This window comes from Vicugna pacos, unplaced genomic scaffold (genome assembly GCF_048564905.1).
Source record: "Vicugna pacos unplaced genomic scaffold, VicPac4 scaffold_141, whole genome shotgun sequence".
In the NCBI taxonomy this organism is placed as follows: Eukaryota; Metazoa; Chordata; class Mammalia; order Artiodactyla; family Camelidae; genus Vicugna; species Vicugna pacos.
In genome coordinates this window covers 50,058-72,510 of record NW_027328821.1, presented here as the reverse complement: position 1 = coordinate 72,510, position 22,453 = coordinate 50,058, and the positions used below count along the sequence as shown (strand labels likewise).

Genomic DNA, 22,453 nt, shown 5'->3' with positions numbered 1-22,453 from the left:
GCAAACTACTTCACTTATCCATACAAATCCATGGTAGATTAGAAAGATTTTAGATGTTAAGCTCGACTATTAATTTGGGGATTTTGCACTGGCAACCTGCAAGTATATATTCCAATTATTGTGTCTTCTTAAAACCATACCCAGATTAAAGGAGTATTTGTGGAATGTCTTCAGAGTAAAAGGGACTGTACTTTTACAGATTTTATGTTTTAAAATATGAACAACCCGGACAGGGTCAAAAATAGAACCGCCTCACAAGTGACAGAAGACAGGTGAGACGCATATAGCAACAGGTCACAAAGATGGTAAGAGCAAAATTGTTTCTCCAACCCCCAAAACATTCCTCCAAGAACTGAAAACTCAGAAATTTGAAAGTAAAATACTATCATATAAAGAAAGAAAATAAATAATCCTCTTCATCAGGGTTTCTAGACCTGACTGCAGAGTTATTAGCAGGCCATACTGAATCCTAGCACAGAAAAATCAGATGGACTAGTGGTGAGTAAGTTCCAGGAAAATGGCAGTAACTCCTCCACTTGAAAGAGAACACACACTCACTTGTTCAAGGTGATTGTAAACCACATTCTGCAGAAATTCAGAAGATTCAGGCACCGCTTCTAGATGGTGATGACACGGAAGGACGGCTTGGATGCATGCTTCTAACTGAGTCACCGGCATTCTTACACTGCAGGGGGAAATGGAGGCCCTCAGCCAAGAGCACAGTTGTTCCTGTCATGTATCCCAGGCCGTGCCTCGGGGACTCAGTGTACTGTAGCAGTCCGGCCCCAGGTGAGGACCCGCAGCGTGGCCCAAGCAAGCAGGAGGGGCACTGTGCTTGAGAAATCCCATCCCCCATGGGGGCAAGAGGGGCTGGTGGGGTTGTGTGAACCTATAAATGCTCATAGAAATACACCTGCATACAGTGAAGTGATAAAATTAAAAGTAGCAGGCTATTTAACAAAATTTCAATTGTCAGTGTTAATTTTACCATTCCATTCCGCTTGTCCCCTGCACTCTGAGACAGGCTTAGGCTCTCTCACACATGCAGCTCTGATGCAATGGTTGTGAAGTTATTTTACTTTGCTGCAAGTGTCTTCGCTCCCAGTGTCACTGTGACTGTCGTCTCTTAACACAGTCAGATATCTTCCTGCATCTCTCCCTGAGTTCCTTGCTCCTGCTTCTCAGATCCTGAGATAAAGAACAGGTGAAGGCACATGACTGGAAAAGTCAATGTGGACTTGACCAAAGTCCTCAGTGACCCCCTAGGTGAGTGCTGCCCACCCCTTACCTTCGATTCTCAAGGTTCTGCCCAGGGTGACATCCAGCCAGGAGAGAGTCCTGGGCCCTATTAAAAGCTGTGTGGCTTGGGTGCAGGGAAAGCTGCAGGAGCTGGTTCTGTAGCCGGTCCCATCCACACCTCTGCTCCTCTCTCTCCCGAGGCAGCGCTGCCAAGCCCCCAGGCTCCCTGAGCTTCTGTCTTTCTCTTCTACTCTACTTCAAGCCCTTTTCCTCTTCCTTTACTCCCTGATTATCCCTAGCTGGAGTGATTTTTCTATCATAGAATCTGAAAAAATTTCCTGCAGCTGAAAAAGAGGTGCCAGAGGTCAACGCGCATATGGTGGTTCCTGAATAGAGCCCCTGGTTAGGGGGACCCTCACCAACACTCACGGGGCATCAGGCATGTTGCAGGGTCGACCACCACCAACAAGAGTTTGCTGTGACACCAAGGCACGCACAGCATCCCTGCTCACTAAATTGTAGTTGTAGTCCTTTATTAAGAAGCAAAAATAAAAAAATTGCTCATGTTTCTTACTAAAATTATTTATGAGGGAGAAAAAGAAATTGTAATAGAAAGAACAAATTTCACTCCATGTTAGATGTGTTCATTTGGCTTTAATCCTGTACCTTGTTTTCTAGGCTCAGACTTGCTATCTCTGCACCTTTTGTAAAAGAAAGTTGCCTTTAGCCTGAAATATCCAGGAGGGCCTATTCTCCGGGCTCTGATCTTTAAGGATATTTGCTCTTCTACACTTATGTATAGATGGCAAGTTGTAAAATAGTGAATAACCTTTCTTTTTTTTTGGAGGTTTTACAGGGGCACCATAATTTGACCCACATGGACAGCTGCAGGAACAAAGGATTTCAAGGACAAACAATTCATACAGCAAGAAGTTTGCAACAACCAGCCACATCCCCGCCGCTTTTTAGTATAAAAGGAGACTGAATTCTGCCCTGGGGAAGAGAGTTCTACTGGATAACAATATGCCATTTTCTGGGTCTGCCAGCTTTACAAATAAAGTCTCTTTTCCTTACTCCAACATCTCATCTCCCGATTAATCGGCCTGTCATGCAGCAAGCAGAACGAGTTTGGACTTGGTAACAAATTGACTGCCTTAGAGGTAGTATGTCTCCACTGTTTCCTCATTTCCAGTATTTCACCACCTATCAATTTTATATGCTTTTTAACAACATGAACAAAAAACCTATTACAAGGAATTGATTCCACAGAAATAAAATTATTTCTACTCCTTCAAAACTTTTTTCTTTTCTATTTTATTTTGTTTTGCTTATTGAAAAGAAAATAAATTCAAATCTTTTTATTTCACGTATTTTTATAACTAGATATTGTAAATACTACAAAGATATTTAAATTGCAATAAAAATTGTTCATATATTAGTATAAAGATATATACACAATCAATGCAGATTAGGAAAGGAGTAGATATTTACTAAAAATCCACTGCACATCCAGTCTTTTACAAGCATATCCTGGAATATAAGCTCTATTATCCAGGGTCCCCCACCCCCAATCTCACTGCGGAGTCCCTTAGTAATCAACTACCAAGGCACCAGCATAGAACCATGAGATCACTAGTTTAGGTATAAATGAGAGTATTAGCTCATTCAATTCTAAAACAGAAACCTTAAAATAAATACTGAACTTACTTACAGATAAACAAATTTGGACACAAAAAAGTACAGTTTCTCCCCAAATTCACAAAGATAATAACTGGTAAAGGCAAGATTTGAACTCATCTGCCTTGAATATAAAGCTAAGTTGGAAATCCCCTTCAACTGTGGAGGACCAGCAGCACAGCCTGTCACCCTATCTTTGTTCAGATCTGGCTTTAGACAGCCTGAGACAGCACCCCTTCCTATGGAACTCGAGGGCAAACAATAACAATAAGGATTTTATATTCTGTAGTTTCTTAGGTCTCAATTATATAAAGTGTCAGCAGGTCAGCAGAAAACTCTGGGAAATATGAGTGGGTCCAGAGCTTTTTGCTGATAAGAAACTCAATCTATCAGGACAGAGTGACCTTCCCATGAGAGGCCTCATGGACATAAACTAAAGGCAACTGAGCAATGAAAACTAGCAAGAACATGGAACTCAAGCAAGAAGGATCCCTACCATCCCCTGCCCAGTTGCCTCTTCACCTTTGTGGACAAGACGGCAGAAGGTCCATGTTCTTGTCCAAGTTACAACATCATGGATTCTCACCCATATAATATTACGACTCTATGCTGTCTTAAGTCCTTTCCAACTAAAATATGATGACACCAATATCTCAGCGGAATGTCTATGTCTCCACTTTCTCTCTTCTATTAGGAGACTATATCTATGGCCACAAAGCCGAAATTCAATTAAAAACACCATGCACGAAGCCTGGTGAAAGTCTGTGTAAGAGACATTGTTCTCAAGCTCAGTGAGTGAAAACTCAGAAAAAGTGGTCCTTATCCCTCTGCAAGTGGAAGGTAGCCTGATTGTGTGTGTGTATGTGTGCACACGTGTGTGTGTAAATCAAATACAATGTATTGTGGGATGTGCACAGATTTTTTTTATGTTACTATCATTTCATGAGGATGAGCCAACCTTTAAAGTAATTTGAATCTACTATTCTGAGAGAGTCTCAGGATCTTTTGGTGGAGGATGGGAAAGGGGAAAGGAAAGGAGGAAAGAAGTAAATGAAGCAAAGCTGTAAGTATACTGCTAGGGAAAGGCAAGACATTAATTTTGTTCCTACTTGCATCACACACAAATTAGGGACTGGCTTTCCCACATGTCTTGTCAAGCACTGAGTTGCAGAAGAACAGGTGACAGCCCATTTCTCACTGAGCTTGTGACTGTACGTGGCATCTTATAGACACTAATTATTTAACCTGATCAAACAATCTGGCAGCAGGCTGTAATTCTCCTATTTTGAGAGATAAGAAAACAGGAAGTGAAATAGGGTATATAGCTTGACCAAAGTCAGAGGACAAGTAAACTAAAGAGGATGAATTCAAACTCAGATCTGAATGCAGAGTCTGATCTTCCCACTCCGAGGGCTGGAAATTCCTTAACACACAGGGTCCCCAGCTCCTCTGCTTTGTTCCTGGCACCAAGCATTTCCCATGGCGATATTCTCCAGTTCTCAGACACAGCGCTCTGTGCAGCCAATAACCTCCATTCGACCTTGATCATCTACCTGTCACGCCCACCAGGCTTCACCAGGCAAGAAAGCTGGCTTTCAACTGCATACAAAGCCACCCCTGTTTTATCCTGGACTCTTCAGCGGCTTTTCCAGCGTAAACACAGCCATGAAAGTGCTCACAGTTTGTACATGAGCCACACTACCTCTCTCCATCTCTGTCCCCACCTATACTACTTTGCTATGACCATTTTGAGAATCTTGGAAACAAATTTTTAAAAACAGAAAAGAAAGGATTCTGTAACAAGTACTTAATACTTACAATTTTAAATGAGAAGTTACAAAGTGAGTATTTACAAACCGAATCTGCCTTCCTAGGTGTCAGTTTTAACAGTTAAAATATACAATAGCAAAAAATTCTGACTTAAATAATTAACAAAAACATCAACAATAATCTGGAATAAACTCAAAAACAATGCCCATGTTGTACATGGAGGAAGTACAGGACTGTACTGTGGGGTAAAGTAAGAGGTGTGAAAGTAGAGACATCAACATTTTGTATGCAGGAAAGCAGTTTTGTAAAAATGTACGTTCTCCTAAAGATAATTCAAAAGTACTAAAAAATCCCACGAGAGCACTTCTTTTTTTTTTTAACTTGAAAAATTATATTAGAATTCTTCAGGAATAATAAAGTCATAATACTAACCAAGAAAATTTGGGATCGAAAAGAGAATCAAAAAATCGCACTGTCAGATATTAAATAAATGTTTACAATATGTAAGATATAGTGCTAGTGTAAGAAAGTAAGATTGATAAAAATAAACCATGAGCTCAAAAAGAGACTCTAGTGTACATAAGTATTCTTTACAGGTGGGATTTCAAGTTAAAAAGCAAAGTAGGAATTCAATAATTGTCTTGGGACAATCAGAGAATCCCCTGGAAAAAACAAATTCTATTCCAGTCATAATGACCGCAAGAAAAATTACAGAATGTGATGTGAATATTAGAAAGTACTAATAACAGCGAATATAATTCTTTGCTCATATTAATTCAACTTCTCTTCACTATAACAAGTACCATCATCATCTCCATCTTAGAGATTAAAAAAACCTACAGAAGAAATTTATACCATTATAAGAAAGTATTTCTAAGAATAATATCAGGAATAAAACCCAAAAAGAAGACATTTACAATCTTAAGATTATTTTGGGCCACAACAAAAATGAACCTACTGAACAAAATGAAAGGCAAAATATGACAAGGAAAAGCTCTCTGATACATGTTGATGAAGACAAGGGGTTAATGTTCATAATATACATAGAGCTGTCACAAAGCAACAAGAAGCTGCCTCACTTAAATGTGTGCAAAGGACAAAAGAGATCATTCACTTTTTAAAAGTCAGATGGCTAATGAGTGAAAAATGCTCAATACCTCACTGGTCATCAAGTGCAAATTAAAACAATGAAAAAGTACTTTTGCTCATCATATTGGCACATATTTTTAAAAGATATTCTAGCTAGTGTCCATCTTTGAGAGAACAAACTGTGAGCGATCTTTTGGAGGATGACATGTCAATGGATATGTAAACTCTGAAAAACGTGTGTACACACAGGCTGAACTCCACATTTTGGAATCGTTTCATTTAGAAAAATTCAGTTCAAAAAGATGTACTTATCAGAGCATTTACACAGCACTGTTTACAATGGTGAGAAGAAAAGCTGAAGTGAAATCATATCCAGCGATAGAGAATTGGTTACATAAGTTATTCTACATCTTTTCATGCCCCACAGGAGAAGGAATTTCTTGATTCACTTGAAAGGAGCCTGTGATTTATGTAGTTGTCACATCCAAGGACTAAATTTCCAGAAACCTTAACGAAAATAATACTCATACAAGAACACAGGAATGTTTGTATAAGAAGTATGCCAGTCAAACACCCTTTCTGACAGTGGAAAATGGAGAAAACTTAAGTGTCCACCATCAAGACAATGATGCGGTAAATCACGGTGAGCTGTGGGCACTAAAGTTCCGGTGTTTCGGCGTGGTCCAAGGCCTTGTCCACAGTACGCTCCCACGAAAGGTGTCCTTACACAAGAGACCAAACCTGCATATCAGGAAAACCCTCTACTCTATCTGAAAGGACCGGGTGAGTCTGGAGAGAGAGGACGTCTGTGATATATACCTGAGTGAATAAACCGAGCTGCAGAAAACATATAGTATGGCCTTATTTTTCAATAAAGCATATATACACACACATAGACATAGATTTCTCATATACGTGTATGTATGAGTTTATTTATATGACATAGGCATAAAGGTCATGAAATATATACTCCACATTGTCAGCAGTTTTTACTCTCAGGAAAAAAGGGGAAGGGATGTAGGGGACTTTCGGTACCACAACAGATCTCTTTTCAGAATTTCAGTTAAGTATACTTGGAATTTAAAAGTTTATTTAAGTCCAAAGTAAAATGGACGAGGACTCCACAAGACAGAATGCTATACTAGTCATTAAAAATCATGCCAGGGGAGATAGAATATTGTAGAAAAATGTGTAATAAGCCGAATGGAAAATGGAGGTCTCCACACAGTATACAGGCACACATTGCTCGCTGGTTTTTATGACAGAGGTAATACACACTGATGAAAAGAACAGAAAATAGATGTTAATGTGTTAATTATTATCTCTGAGTACTGGCACCAGGATAGATCCATTTGACCCTTTTTTCATACATTTATATTAAATACACACTATTTTTCATCTGAAAAATGCATTTTTAGATGTCTAGTACCACACATTGGAAAATTACACGAGTACTTACAGAAACAAATAACTAGGAGACACCGCAGCAGCGTCACAAAGTGTAGAAAGGGCGATCCTGAATAACACCGCGCAGTTACATAAGGACCCACAAAGTGAGAGCACCTGCTGTAACAGGGCGCGGCCCCCTTCCATTTGTCAGATGTGTCTTCAGGGCTGAGGCAGTTCTGAGCACGGCCAGTGTCAGTGCTGGTGTCTGGATGGATGCCACTGGAGGTGAGGGCACCTGCAAGCCGAGAGGAAGAACAGAAATCATCCTCTGCTTTTTCTGTCTTGTTTCTTTGTTACTTTTAAAGAGAGGCGGAAATAAGATAAACTGGATCTTTCCTACTGAAATTTCAGTAATGAAACCATTTTTAAAGTGATCACAACTTATATTCTGCCTATGACTGTCTTTTCAACAAAGCATCATATTTATAAAATGTTAATTAACTCAGTTAATTAACTCCCTGTTGAAACATTCTAGTAAAGAGCATGAACTGCAGTATGTAAAAGAACCACACCTGCAGTGACTAGCTCAGCTGTCTTGACGGCAGTGCAGTCAGCCCCCACCATCCCGTGGCCCTGAGCTCCTGATGCTGGTAAGAGAGCGCGCTGCTGCCTCAGATGGAAAGAAAAGGTGAAAGCATTTTCTGAAATCTACAGCACTGACAAAACATAACTGATAAATCCCAGGCTCCTTTGAGGCTGTCATTTTCCGTTTCTGGCCAACACCCGTCAATGAGCAGAACCACCCCATTCCCGAGTCATGGGACTCACGTGGGCAGAAGTTTTGGAGAAATTTCCAGGTATAGAATGTAAACCAACTATACATAAAACTCTGAAAAAGAAAAGATGCAATAATCTGATTTTGGAAGACACTAAAATATTCTCCTAAGCCTTAGTACTTGGAAAGGCTGGGCTTCTACTAAGCCACTTATTTATTTCACAGCCAATGAGCATCTCCCACAAACCCTGTTTCCCTGTGTCTGCTGGGAGCTTCAGGCACATTGATGTTGTCTATCTTATAAGTCACAAGGCAGAGGCGTGTGTCTCACGCTGGCAACTCTCACACAGGCTCAACTCCTAGCCTCACTGTATGAACTTGGCCCCATTTTCTCACCTGTTTATTTGGTACCTGTTCTTCTGTAAGCTGCCTGAAATGCTTATTGAAACAAGTCAGAAGAATGAGTGGGTAGAGAAATGGACAGATGGACAGGTGAGAGATGGGCAGAAAAACAGAGAGTCTCCAAGAGAAGGGGAGCAATCAAAATTACCTATGCAAAACCCTCTTCTAGTCAGGGAAGGAAACCGCCACGGAGAAGTGTGAAGAGGCAGGTTGCTTAGGACTGTTTCCTGGATTCCATGAAAAGTCACACCAAGAGATGAGAGGGTAGAACTATAAATAATAAAAGAAAAAATCATGCATGTTTGAAAAATATATCTACATTATGTACTTTCTAAAGAATAGAGTCAAATTAGCAAGGCCCAATAACACAATCCTTGGGTATATACAGAAGTGAGAATCCCATCTCCAATCTGCAAGGCATCCCTTTGGAGCACTGAGAGTCTACACGGTGCAGTCATAAAGCCATCACCGCAAAAGCGATGCTATCCTGCACTTACGAGGAAAGAGCAGCTGTGCTCGGTCTGCCTACACGTGTCTTTTACACCCCTCAGCACCTCTACGGGGGAGGGACGCCTAGCGAGCCCCATCTCTGCAGGACAGAAAACAAGTCCAAGAGAGGCTAAGCCGACCTACCAATTCTCCATCTCACAGGACTTGTCACTCCAGACCAGGACTCGAACTCGGACCCACGTTTGTAACCACAGTACTACCGTATTTTATGTGCTTTTTGTGTGTATAATACATTTGTTTCTGGCATGAAAGGGTATTTAATAAATGATCGGTTGTCTTGTCTATCTCATTAGTTCACAATCTTTATATTTTTGAATTGTACTCTTCCCCTGGAGAAAGGAACGGAAAGAGCGGGGGTCAGAATGAGGTGGGGCTCCATTCTTTATCTGTTGCCTCATCTCATCCAAGTCCCCAAACAGGGAGAAAGAGCAAATGTTCTCTTCATCATTTAAAGAGAGGGCTCCAGTGACGGTGACTTACTCAACCCCAAAACCAAGTCTGGGGGAAGGGCACATGCAGCAACGAGAGCAGTATCACCTGTAGGAAGGCAAAAAGAGCTCAGGGGATGGCTCAATGGGTCAGCCTGATTTCATTTCAATCGATAATACAATAGCACACTCTAAAAAAACTAGAATGCAATGGATTTCCTCTTTCTTGACATCTAGCAAGTTTCCACATCTCACATGTAACATTATCACGAACTAGTGAAAGGAAGAGTCCACAGACAAGGAAAATCAATGCCACAGGCAGGCTGAAACACAGGCTGGAGGAAAGGAAGGGAAAGGGCATAGTAAAGAAGAGGGGAAATTCTGGGAAAAAGACATCATCACAAGGACTCTCAAGCATCATCCAGCAATCATATAATCATTCTTTCAAGAGAGAGTTACTTAGGTCCTATTTTGTGCAACATTGTACAGTGGGCGAAGCAAGAGCACAGCGTCCATGGTGGCAGCAAGCTGCGGAGCTCCAATACACTTCTGATCCCGGTACCTTGCACACTTGTCCTCAGTATAAAGGCAAAATATATAGTAAAATAATCCAATGTAAACTCTATGCAATGCTGAAAAAAATTAAAGAATACCTAAATACCTGGACAGACACACCACGCACATTCCTGAATCAAATGACAGCATTCTTGGGATGGCAGTGCTCCCCAGAGCGATCCATATATTCAACGTGGACTCGATCACAATCCCAGTGGGTTCCTCTGCAGAAACTGACTATCTGCTGCTACAATTCATATGGGAATTCGAGGATCTCAGTAACCAAACCGTACTTGAAATAGAAGAACAGTTTGAGAGGACTTGTAATTCTCAATTTCAAACCTTACAACTGTATCTCCAGGTGAGATTAGAGGCCATTTTTAAGTTATAATTGTGTTTATCCTTATTTTCTAAATTCTGTACAACGAATATACCTGTTAGAATAAGAAATTTAAAAAGTAAGGTATCTTTTAAAACATGCAAACCTATTCATTCATTGGGAAAAAAATATTTTGACTATAAAGAAGTAAACAAATATCTAGTGAAAAAGGACTATTTAAAAACAAGAGTGCATTTACATTTTTTGTAAATTGGAAACGGAAAAGCACAAACACATCAAGATTCTAGGGAGAGTGTTGCAACATATTAATTGTTATTTCCAAAATTCTAATTGAACAATGAAAACTCACGAAAGAGAAAATCTTGATTGACAGCCAACTGCAAACACATGGAGAGCAAAGGCCTAGAAATCACAGTTCCTTTAACTCTGCTACTAACTCAATAGGAGAGGAAATTCCTCAGTGAGGGGACAGTGGAATCCCATGCATAAGACAGGATACACAGTACAAACTGCACTAGAATTGGGGGTGATTTCCATAGAAGAATTCTAAAGTTACAACATTGATGAAAAACTATAAAAACACTGACAGACAGATTAAAACACACAGTCATATATATTATATAAAAACATATGAAGTCTGCCCCCATGTTGCATAGAAATACAAACATATTTGTTCATTTATGGGCACTGATTACTTTATCCCAGGTAGAATATTTCAACTAAAATAGATAATCAATAATACACTCCTCTTGTCAAAACTAGTTGATAAGTTACTCTGCCATGTATGCATAATGTGTCTAAGATAGATTTAAAATTAGTGAAAAAGATTTTTGTATGGTTTCTTGAACCCTTCTCAAAACACCAAGCTTAATTTTAAAATAAATCTGAGCAGTATTTCTATATGATCTTTTCCCTTGTGAAATGAACAACACAGTCTGTTGTCAAAATTCTTTCCTTACAATGATTCACGAGCACCGTATACTCACAAAACTGCTGGACAGCAAGGCACTATCCAGACACTGTGACAAATCAAATGAAACACAAGGAAGACAGTGACCCTATTCTGCAGGGCTTATAATCTGTTCCAACACCGGGTTTTTATTTGATTTGTTTGATTGGTTAGAAAAATAAAATCACTCAAGTACATTCTTCTTTGAGCATTATGTAAATCATGACTCTCTTTTTAGTGTCATGAGCAGGAAAGACTTGAGTATGAATTGATTAGATCAACTAGGCACAATCATCGCTGGAGCCTGTGTAATAAATAAGTACATGAGATCTAAAATAAACCTACACAGATCTCTGCAAGGAAAATGAAGAGGTGAGTTCCCCAATGAGAAAACAAACAATCAAGAAATCAAAAAAGGAAAACTTTTTCATTAATGATTCCAGGCAGTAGTGGAGCATGGTGGTGAAGATCACAAATGCTGGGGACAAACATGAGGGTCTGAAATCCCACAGCACTGGGTAGCTGTGACACTGATATTTCAGTGAAATTTTCTGCACCTCAGTCTCCTATCCATAGACTGGGGACAGCCACAGCACCCATCTCCTAGAACAGTCTTAAGAATTAAGTTATTTTTTATATAAAAGTTTAAATAAAATACCTCAGATTTTAAATATTACCCCAAAAGCTCAAGGAACAAAGAAAACAGTGATAAATTGGAGTTCATCAAATGTTAAAAATTTGCTTCAAAGGACACCATCCAGAAGGTGAAAAAACATCTGAGAGGAGAAAATTTTTTCAAATTATTTATCTGATTAAGTATTTGTATCTTCAAATAAAAGAAAAAACTCCTACAACTCAACAAGAAAAAGAGAACTCAATTAAAATGTGTATAAAGTATCTGAAAATGTATTTTTCAAAGAAAATATACAAATGGCCAATAAGCACAATCAAACGATGTTCAATATCATTAGCTGTAAAAGAAATCAAGTCAAAACCACTAGGAGAAACCGCTTCACACTTACTACAATAGGTTATAATAAAAAAAAATGTGTAACAAGCACTAATGAAGACACAGAGGAAGCGGAGCGCGCAGCCCTTGCTTTTGAGGATGTAACACAGGGTGGCCACTTTAGAAAACAGCCTGGCAGGTCCTCAGAGAGTTGAACATTTGGTTTATGAATGACCCAGCATTTCTGCTCTCTGGTCACACAAGTAAGAGAACTGAAAACAAATGTCCACATAAAAATTCCTACAGGAGTATTCACGGCGCCATTACTCTTCACAAACAAAAAGCAGACACAACACAAACGACTATCACCTGATGAATGGGTAAACAGTAGGGCCCAGATATACAGTAGAATATAATTCAGCAATAGCAAAGCATAGAGTACTGACCCAGGCCACAACCTGGAAATACATTGAAAAAGTTACTCAGTGTGAAAGAAGTCAGTCACAATAGACAGTTCCATTTACATGAAATAACTTGTTTTACATGAAATGTCCAGCACAGGCAAATCCATAGAGAGAGAACAATGGCTGCCTGGGGCTGGGGGAGGATGAGGAAGATGGGAATGACTGCTTGTGCATACAGGGCTTCCTGTTGGGGGATGAAAATATTCTAAGATTGACTGCGATGCACAATTCTGGGCTTTGAGTAAAAACCGCTGCACATTTTAATGGGTGAATTGTATTAAAACTGTTAAGGACAAAAGCACCTAGGGCCAGAACCTTCAAATAGTAAATGCAAATTGCTAACTTTTATTACAGGAAGAAGAAACTGCCCTCAGCATGAAAGCAGGAGATCGGCAAATATGGGTTAACAGAATTGGACAAGAGCATTTCACTTGAAAGAGTTGCTGAGTGTACACGAAATATTCAGAAATAGGAAAATCAGCTTGACATCACGAAGAAGCATTCTGCTTCAAATGCAGATCAAGGATTCGGCAAGCCCAGCTGCTAGAAATAACCAGAGAAGAAACCTGGTTCTTACAACAAGCACCAGAGCCAACAAGGAAATGGTGGTGAGGAAAGCAGGCAGCCAAAAATCTGGAACAGTTTGCTACAAATAATTTCTCCACTGAAAATTCAAAAATAAAATGAAAGTGATGCAATGCTGAGCTGGCCTCACGTTAAAGGGCTTCCTCTGCTGCTCGACAGTTCTGTAACCCCGAATGAGAGACTCAGGAGAATCAGCATGGCTCCTGGCAGTCCCCAAGTGACTGCCCTCCAGCACGTTTACCACCATCACATCTGCCAGGGTTGTATTGCAGAGAAGAGACCAACTTCTAAAAGGCACAGGAAATGTTTACCAGGGAAGAAAAGGCTGCTGTCAGTCCTGGGACAGAGGCAGTGTGAGCAGAGGCCAGAAGGCTGCAGGTGAACTGGAGCAGACCTGGGGCAGGAAGGGACCACGGAAGAGCAGATCTCAATTTTCTACTCTCTCTCCCTCGGGTAGGAGAGATAAAGCCTGCATCCTTCTCACCTGGAACTGTGGGTTCTGGCTGGCAGAAGTCTTACGTACAGGGAATGAATACTCAAGACTCTGTGGAAAAAGTCACGAAAGAGAGAGGGCGTAGGGACCCAACTCCATGAGCCTCTCAAATGATCCCATATTTATTGTGTATAATCAAAGGAAAACGTCATTAACAGTTGTGTGATAGTAAGCAGGAACTTGGGGAAAGAAGGATGAGACAGAGATTGTAGAATCCACCATGAGTACAAAGGCTTAGTGTATCTTTAGGTAAGTCATGGGGTGAGGGGAATAAGATACATCCTTTAGACATGTGAATTACAAAGCAGACCACCAGACCAGCTAGGTCCTTGCTTGGGGGATAATAGAGTATCTAACTGCACACAAGCCCAGCCTTTATAGCTGTGGGCCTGGGTCATTGCTTTGCGATGAGCAGAGTGCTATCTAAAACATCATCTACGCAAGCAAAGCATTATCTCTGCTTTTTAAGGCAAGGAGACAGGAGTGAGGATGCACAGGCACTTGCTTGCAAAGCAGTTACTAAGCATACGTTTTCTTCTTAAATTTGACAGGCGGCTGGGGTCTGTTACAATTTGTTAACCCAATCATGGGCTCCCACATGGAACCATTATGGAGGACACCCTAAGGTGACAAATCCTGGCTCTGGGTCTTTTCCTGCCAGCTTCAGCCACTCTAGCAGAGTCTAGGCACATTCCTGAATAATGATCATACAGAACCACCCACACTGTTAACTCCTGGTGCTTGAAACTTAATTTTAGCTCTACACAACTTAACGTAGAAAAGTTTCAGAAATAAAAGATATTATATTTACTTTATATCTCATCATAGGACTGATTTTTCTGATTGCTCTAAGCTGCTTCTTCTTGGTAAAGCACCTAATTCTGCAGGTGAATTCAGTACTTTCTTTGGGCATAACTAGCCAGTTTGGGCTCGCTAACTTCTATTGGTCAAATACCGATACACTTAATTGATTTCATTGTTCATCAATTTCAGCTGGGAGCAGAGGGAGTGTCACTCTGTTCCTCAGCCCACCCTCAACCCTTATCATCAGCAACTCAGGCCTCCGGAAACCAAAAAAAGCTTTTGTTTCCCTTCTACAGTTTCAACAAACCCAACAGGATACATAAGCCTGGAGAAAGAATTCAACACAAATGTTAAAACAAAAATCAATAAACCTGAAGCAACTCCATCTCCGAATCATGATACACAATGACATGAGATTAAGTGTGTCAGGCCCAAAGCATGGGTGAGCCTGACCACCTGATTTCTATTCTTCAAAGGAAGGAAAGTTTTCCTATTTTTTATTATCACTCTGTCATTGTTTCTGATTAAGCCAAAAACTAGTTTATGAAATAATTAAGCATTGAAATAACAGATTTTTGTTGTATCAATTACAGAAGGCATTCAGAGGTGTTAGGAAAAACCACCTCTGTAAAAAATGCAAAATTTCTTCCACTGTGAAGAACACGTATACAAAATGCAACAGAGAATTCAAGCTCTTGTGGAGAGGAGCAAAAGCCACAGAATCAAAGCAAAGTCATTACTATGAGTCAACTCAAAATTCACTGGACAATCATGTTCAATGCATTCAATGAAATTTAAAGGCATACTGCAAACCATACACTTAATGATCTGCAGGCTAGAGGAAGAATTTCTCTCTTTAACAGACAAGAGTAATCAATAGGGTGCCCCACCAAACAAGGACCAAAGAACAATCAGGTTTTTAACAGTTCTGATATATCAGCATTTTCTAAAGATCAAAATCCAGAAATTTTAAACATTGATTCACACCACAATGAAACAAGCACTTAAAAAAAAAGAAAAGAAAATAAGCACATAGAACATGTACATAGATCAATGAGAATTTCTTGAGACGCTGGAAGAAACAGGCTATAGTCTTTTACTTGAGAAATAAAACTACTTTTAAAGATAAATGCTAAAACACATTTCATCATTCATGTTGCCTTGAAAAATCTGAGGCACTTGTATCTGATTAGAAAAGCAATTCTGAGTAATAGTGTGTTACAATTCAGAGCCAGTTTGCTTTAGAAGAAAAGAGAAAAGAAAAGCTACCGTTTCTCATATACTGCACAAAGTGTGAAGTGTCTCCCTGCCTCTTTCTCCTCCCGTTTTCTAAGCTCATGCTTCCCAACCCTTCTGAAACAAGTATGAGAATCTCTTATTCCCGCCAATATGCCAAATGACAAAAGAAAATCAATTTATTTGTGTAAGTATATGCTTAAACCTTGAACTGGAAGAGAAAGATATCAGAAGTCTATATGGAACTTATTTCTACATTCCTGAAATCACACACACAAACGTTCACACAGACACAGACACAGACACATACCCCCTGGATTACTGGGAAATTCACAAGCTTAGGATTTCCATCTTCTAGAAGATAACTTTGTAGTTAGTTTAAAATACAAAACTGTCAGCTTTGGAAAGCCTTGATCACCTGCTAAACCATCCAAATATCAAAGAGACCCAATTAGCCTTCTCGGTAGAATGTAATTTCCCATGATGGCAAAACATACCCTAAAAAGTCCTTGATCTAAGTCTCGTGTTTATCACTAGCTATGATCGTTTTTAAGCACATTAACAGATTCAGAAACTTATGTCTCAACAGCATTTATTCTTATTGAAATAGTATACGTGTTCATTTGCCTATACAGAGACCAGGTCCCATGATGGAGTTTAAGAGCTATTTTGTGTATTGCAATATTTATTTTTAAGTGCAGAAAAGGAGGGTGGGTATTACTCAGTTGTAGAGCACCTGCATAGCATGCACAATGTCCTGGCTTCAGTCCCCAGTACCTCAAAAAAAAAATAAATAAAATAAGGGCATATTTAAAAATGAGTAAAGTTATAAAAAAATGCAGACTAAAAACCACTGCAATCTAGGAGACACAATTACAATAAAAAAAACAAGAGTTTCTATCAATTATTGGCTATTTGCCAATCGCAGAGACAACCAGAAATCACACCTGATAACCATCACGTGTGATTCTCAGCAACCCTACTAAGTAGACACGGATGGGAAACCAGGCTCTGCAGATGAGGAGACGGAGCTCAGAGGAGCCGGGGACGCTGACCGTCCTGCTTCCCGTGACACCACATCAGCCCAGGGCAAGCGCTGACGGAGCTGCAATGAGGGGACACCCAGCTGCATGGAACCTTGGGGCACTGGGGAGTCCCAGAAAACACTAAAAACTGTTCAGTGAAAAACCAGCTCAAATATAATACACTGTGCCACATTCTTTAAACAGGGAACATGAGTGAGACCTTTTTGATGCCTCCGTGTCCTTTCTGCCATCGTCAGTTACTTGCCCTCACAGCGTGACCAGTGATGAACTGGACCCCATATGAAGCGCACTCAGATGGCAGAGCATTTGAAGCTGTTTTATGAAGTTTGTAAGACTCTGTCTGTGCCTCACACAGGCGGTCATCCATCACTTCTCACCGGTGTGGATGTACCACCTGAAATCACTCCTTTCTGCTTTTTAAAATCCCCTCATCTACTCCAGACTTTTCAATAGCAAAGAAGCAGCTAAACCACAGACAGTGGACAGCTTTTCACCAAATTTCTTGAACAGCCCATCGGACTACCTGGAAGCCCTTTACTTTTATTAAACCCACTTCCAGGTACTTCATCATTTTCGGATTGGTGGACTTGGCCTCTGACTGAGCTACTCAGAGAGCTCCCAGCCTCACATCCGTGAGAGGACCCTGCTGTTGGGAGAAATCAGTGAGAAAGGCGTACATCCCCCAGTCATGTCTGCATGGCTAGAAGTGCCACAACGTGCTAAAAATTTATACCATCATAACCCCTGGGCTCCCATGGACTGGTTTCACATTAACCAAACTCATGAGACACTGATGCAAGAAAACCAGAAATTTAACTTATTAATGTAACAGAAGATGTGAAACTATGAACCAGACTGCAATATCAGAGTTCAACCATGAGTATATGTTCTCCTCCACGGCCCAAACACGGGCAGGCAGTCACATGGCAAGTGTGGACAGAAGCAGAGCAGGAAGGATTTCTAGATGAATTCAATGGACTAAATTTCTGTTATACCAACAGATCTGCTGCCTGGAAAACAATTAATTCTAATCACGGTGCACTCTTCGTGGACAGTTGCCGAGACACGACTGTGAGCACCTGTGTAACTCTCCTTTCCCTGTCCTTTCTGGGCTAATTGATGCACAGACGTACAGAAATCGAGGGATGCAGATACATCTAAACACCCAAAGCCCATTCTGGGAGCCACAATACCATACAGCCAGGGTTAAAATACTTGCTCTGCCACTTACTAGTTCTGTGACCTTGGTCAACTTACCCTCTGTGTGCCTCAATTTCCACACTGTGAAACTGGGATAACAATCAAACCTTCCTTACTCGCTTGTTGAGAAGATTGAAGGATTCATTTCTGTAAAACGCTCAGAAAAGAATGTAGCACATTTTGGGTGCTCAACAAATGTCAAATTAATATTACAGTGGTTTACAAGTCTCCTTCCTAATCATCTTCTGTGTTTCCTGGCTAGACTAATACCCAAAGGAAATTCTTATTTCTCCTTTTATAAACTCATGGGATGAACCCTTCTGTTCCATCCCACCACCTGTTTAAACTGATGGAAGGGATACCTCCTCCCCACTCCTCTGGGCCATGCAGAGTGCTACTCCCTTCACAGCCCTGACCCCTGGCCCACAGCTAGCCCTCCTCACATTAACAGATTGAGTTGTGATTCCGGGGAGACAAGCAGGGCATGTGAAACCCTTCCTTTCCCTCCAGTGTTGACTACCCTAGGGAAGCACCCTGGATGCTCAGCTCCATTGCAGAACAGCCCTGTGCATGATGGGGCTCATTCTCTCAAGGGAAGGCTTGCTGTGGCCCAGAGATACCTGGGACAGGGTGAGTCTCTACTTCTGGGACACAGTATCATGACACTCATTTATCCACAGCCCTGAAGTTCATGGAGAACGTGGCTTCATCAGTAACAAAGAAGACATTTATCGCCTGCCTACTCTTTTGTGTCATCTCTCAGTTGGCTGCTGGAGACAACATGTGTATAAGTATTGGTTCCCCTTAGGCCCCAACATATATGAAGTAACAAAAATTTCTGTGGCTTAACGTTGGTCCAGGGCGACTGTGTAACAGTTCTGACTCTGCTGATGCTAAATTATGGGTGTAGGAATTATGGAACGTCCTCAAATATCTTTCATCATAAAATCAGCTTTTCTTATTTTCTTGTTTCTTTGTAATTACCAAAGACTATAAAATGATGGCTGCACACAAAACAGCAGCTAAAGTTTATGAGCTCTCTTGACATACCCACTGTGGTAAACATGTTACATAATTACTAATTCTCACAATTCTACAAAGCAGATATGAGTGTCCCCTTCTCACAGACGAGGGGAAAACTCAGAACGAGCTGACTCAGGATCACATGGTTCAGTGTCAGCACGTGCAGGCAAACCCAAGTCAAGAAACTACACCCCATCATATATGTACCAAATCAACTCCCACCAATTAACACACAGCGGCGGGGTCAATACTCAGGGAACTCAACACACCTTTCAGCTTTATGGTGCTCCAGAGGCAGCTTCTAGCTGTTTTATAATATCCCGGCTCACTGGTTTCTAACACTAGAAGAAAAGCCCGATTTTGCCATTGTTTGCACAGCAAGTCTGAAATGTTCACAGCGAGATAAAAGAATAAAACTATGATATAAGCAGAAAAAATTTTCCAGGTAGAAAGACATAATGGACGTTGTGCTATTCTGAAGCATTAAGCAAAGGAATCAAAATAAAATCACATTGTTTAAGCCTTATTTTACAAACAGAAAAATTAAGACTGTAAAAAGTTGCAACAGCGCCACCTATGGCTAAAAAGACCTTCCAGGTTGCCGGGAAACATGCAACACAAAAATTGACTGTAAGATGAGAAACGAGAATCAGATAACTAGAAGCTTATGTAGCATATACTGCACTTTGCTTCGGGGGGATGGAGGGGTATTCAGTATTTAATCTGATATTGCTAATACTCCTAAATATAAACAAAAGACATAGGCTCATGGAAGCTCATCTTAGAAGAGGAAAGAATCCAGTCCAGCCACTTCATTTTACACGAGGGGAGACTGAGACCTGAGATCTGTCCTCCTGGCAATCAGCAGCAAAGCTCTCCTAGGTCTCATGTCTTGCACTGTAGTAAAAACCAACAGAACTGTACTAGGCCTATATTCATAAAAGTCACGTCTGTATTTTTCCAACAGTAGGTAATCTAAGTATCTTGCAAAATACTTCTCAAAGAGCCAGGAAATCATAGAAGGGTATTGAAATACAAAAACATTTATTTACATATTAAAACAGCATGAGCTTTATTACCTCTATTAAAAAAGTGACATGTCAAATCAAAATTTTGAAATTTTAAAACCTGAAAAGAGTGCAGAAAAAAATCAAAATTTTCTTTAGTCACAAAAGAGAGAAGCTTATTCCCTGATAATAATCAATGTGGATTTTTCTAAACTTAATGGTTCTGGTCAGAATCCCGAGAAATTAAATGTCTGATGGATGGTTACACGGCAACATGAATTCTGAGCTTACATTCTGTGTAAATAATCTTCAAGGTCGTCTGCTTAAGGCAATTTAAGTAGTCCCTGTCTCACTAGAATGACACAGATTTCATTAAAGCTTCATACTGCACTTAAAAAAAAACAATCCTAGTTACTTTAAGCCATATTAATGTATATCATATATACACATATTGAATATGCATCAGAAATAAGCTACCCTTTTTAGTATTCAGAGTTGATACTTCTAAACTATCAGTCACTGTGAAAGCACATTTTTATTAAGCACCTCTACGGTGCTTTGTATACAAGGCGTCCAGCTCTCACAGTCAGACAAGGTAAACCATATTACTCAAATTTCACAAATGACGAAATATACTTAAGCCATGTAAACAACTAAGATATTCATCATCAGGAAAGAAAAGAGTAAGGATTTTACTTACAATACTCACTGACAAAGTTTTCTTTCATACTAAGACTACATAAAACAAATTCAGTGTTTGGAAATTTTTCAGTAAATAAGCACCACTAGAAAAAACAAGTAACATCATTAGCAACAGTTGGACTTTCAAAGACCACTTCTCTCTTGCACAATAGTTATTTTAAATGTTTTGTTTTTAGTTCTCACAAAGCACTAAATTAAAAAACTATTTCCTTTACAGTCATTACCTGAGAATAAAACATTTGTGAAAATGTACAATTTTAATTTATGCCACTCTGCCTCTCATTCTCACTGGTGTCTCTCCTTTGAAGACCTCATCAGGCTGAGATAGCTAAAATCGGTCATTTATGGGCTCACAGGAGTTCGGGAAAACACTCAACGGGAAGCTGATTAGAGGAGCAATTGAGAATTCATCCTGTGCAGCCTGGATTCCAGCATCGAGCTAGCCACCGCCAGCTGCGTGTCATTTGGGGCAAGCTGACCCATCTCTCAATCCCTCAGCTACAAAAAAGGAGACACTGATACCTACAATCAAACACTTGCTATGAAGTAAAATATGAGCAAAGCATTTTAGCCTCAGTTAGGCGTCCACTCACAGCGAGTTTGGTCATTATGATGATGAGGATGGCTGTTAACAAATTAAGCTCGACCAAACAGGAGAAATCACCTTAAAGGAGAAACATTTTAAGTCCATGAGTATTTCCTTTTGGGTGGACTGTAGAATATTCTATAGATTTTTTTTTAATAAACCAAATTTTGTCCATTAATTGTAGATTTACAGGTTCATGGACAAGTCTCCAGAAAAATAATTAGAGGCCTCTAACCTCTGAAAATTAAGATGTAAATTTAAAAAAAAAATCAGGGAAGAGATTATACCTCATTTGGGAGAGTATGTGCTTAGCATGCATGAGGCCCTCAATTCAGTCCCCAGTAACTCCATCTAAAAACTTTGTTTTTTAAGAAATAGAGAATTAAAGCAAAAGGATGGAGGAATACGGAAATTTTTAGAGACTCATCTCAGATTTAAGATAGGGAAGAAACCATCCAATTCTCAGAAGAAATCTTGAGGACTATGTAAACTGGATCTGAGATGTCTAGTCTTTTAACATTATTCATGAAATCATATTACCAAGTCTTAAAACTACCTGATAACCCACAGTGGTGATACTGATCATAACAGCTACCATCACGTATCGAGCTCCGGCTAGGACTGCTCTGTTCTGACATCTCTACCCCTAAGGCCTCACCAGGCGGAGAGCACTAAATTCGGTCATTTATGAGCATCTCGTGTAAGTCCTCCATTTGTGCTTCTCACTCTCCCCTCACCAGCTCCTCTGAGGGAAGCACTGTTATCATCTTTCCCACCCGCAGATAAGGCCACTGAGGCACAGACACTAAACCCGTTCCAGGCCACATTGGAATTAAAGGACGTCTGTATTTCTGCTGTTTTGCTTTTGACAAAGGAATCTGAGATATCAATTCAAAGCAGACTGTTAAATAATCAAGTCTGTCAGGTCTTCACCTCAAAGAGCAGATACTATAAATTCCTGCTGTAGGATGAGGCTGCCGTCACAAACTGACTCAGCTTGAAATTAATATCCAAGATGAAGCAGCGGATACACGTAAATATTCACGATTGTCAAGTCTGCCCACGGGTCTGGGCCCTTCACTGCCTGAAAGGGGGTGAAATCCCCACCCGTGTCTGGGAGGGAAGCGCGGCTCTTCCCGGGCTCACCCAGGCTTCATAGGCTATTTACCCCCACAGACTAGCCTCAACGGTTAAAAGCTCTCAAGATTTTTACACCAGGCAAAACTGAAAGACAT

At 40.2% G+C, this 22,453-nt stretch overlaps 1 protein-coding gene across 1 annotated transcript in view; it reads right to left on the bottom strand.

Annotated features, from left to right (window-relative positions):
* LOC140695110 (uncharacterized) overlaps positions 1–22,453 on the bottom strand; it is an 80,619-nt gene that overhangs the window by 32,468 nt on the left and 25,698 nt on the right. The window contains exons 6-7 of the mRNA XM_072958017.1: positions 7,993–8,053; positions 7,339–7,459 (exon numbers count right to left, since the gene is read on the bottom strand). Of these exons, the coding sequence (XP_072814118.1) occupies positions 7,339–7,459; positions 7,993–8,053 (182 nt within the window). The remainder of the gene's footprint in view (positions 1–7,338; positions 7,460–7,992; positions 8,054–22,453) is intronic.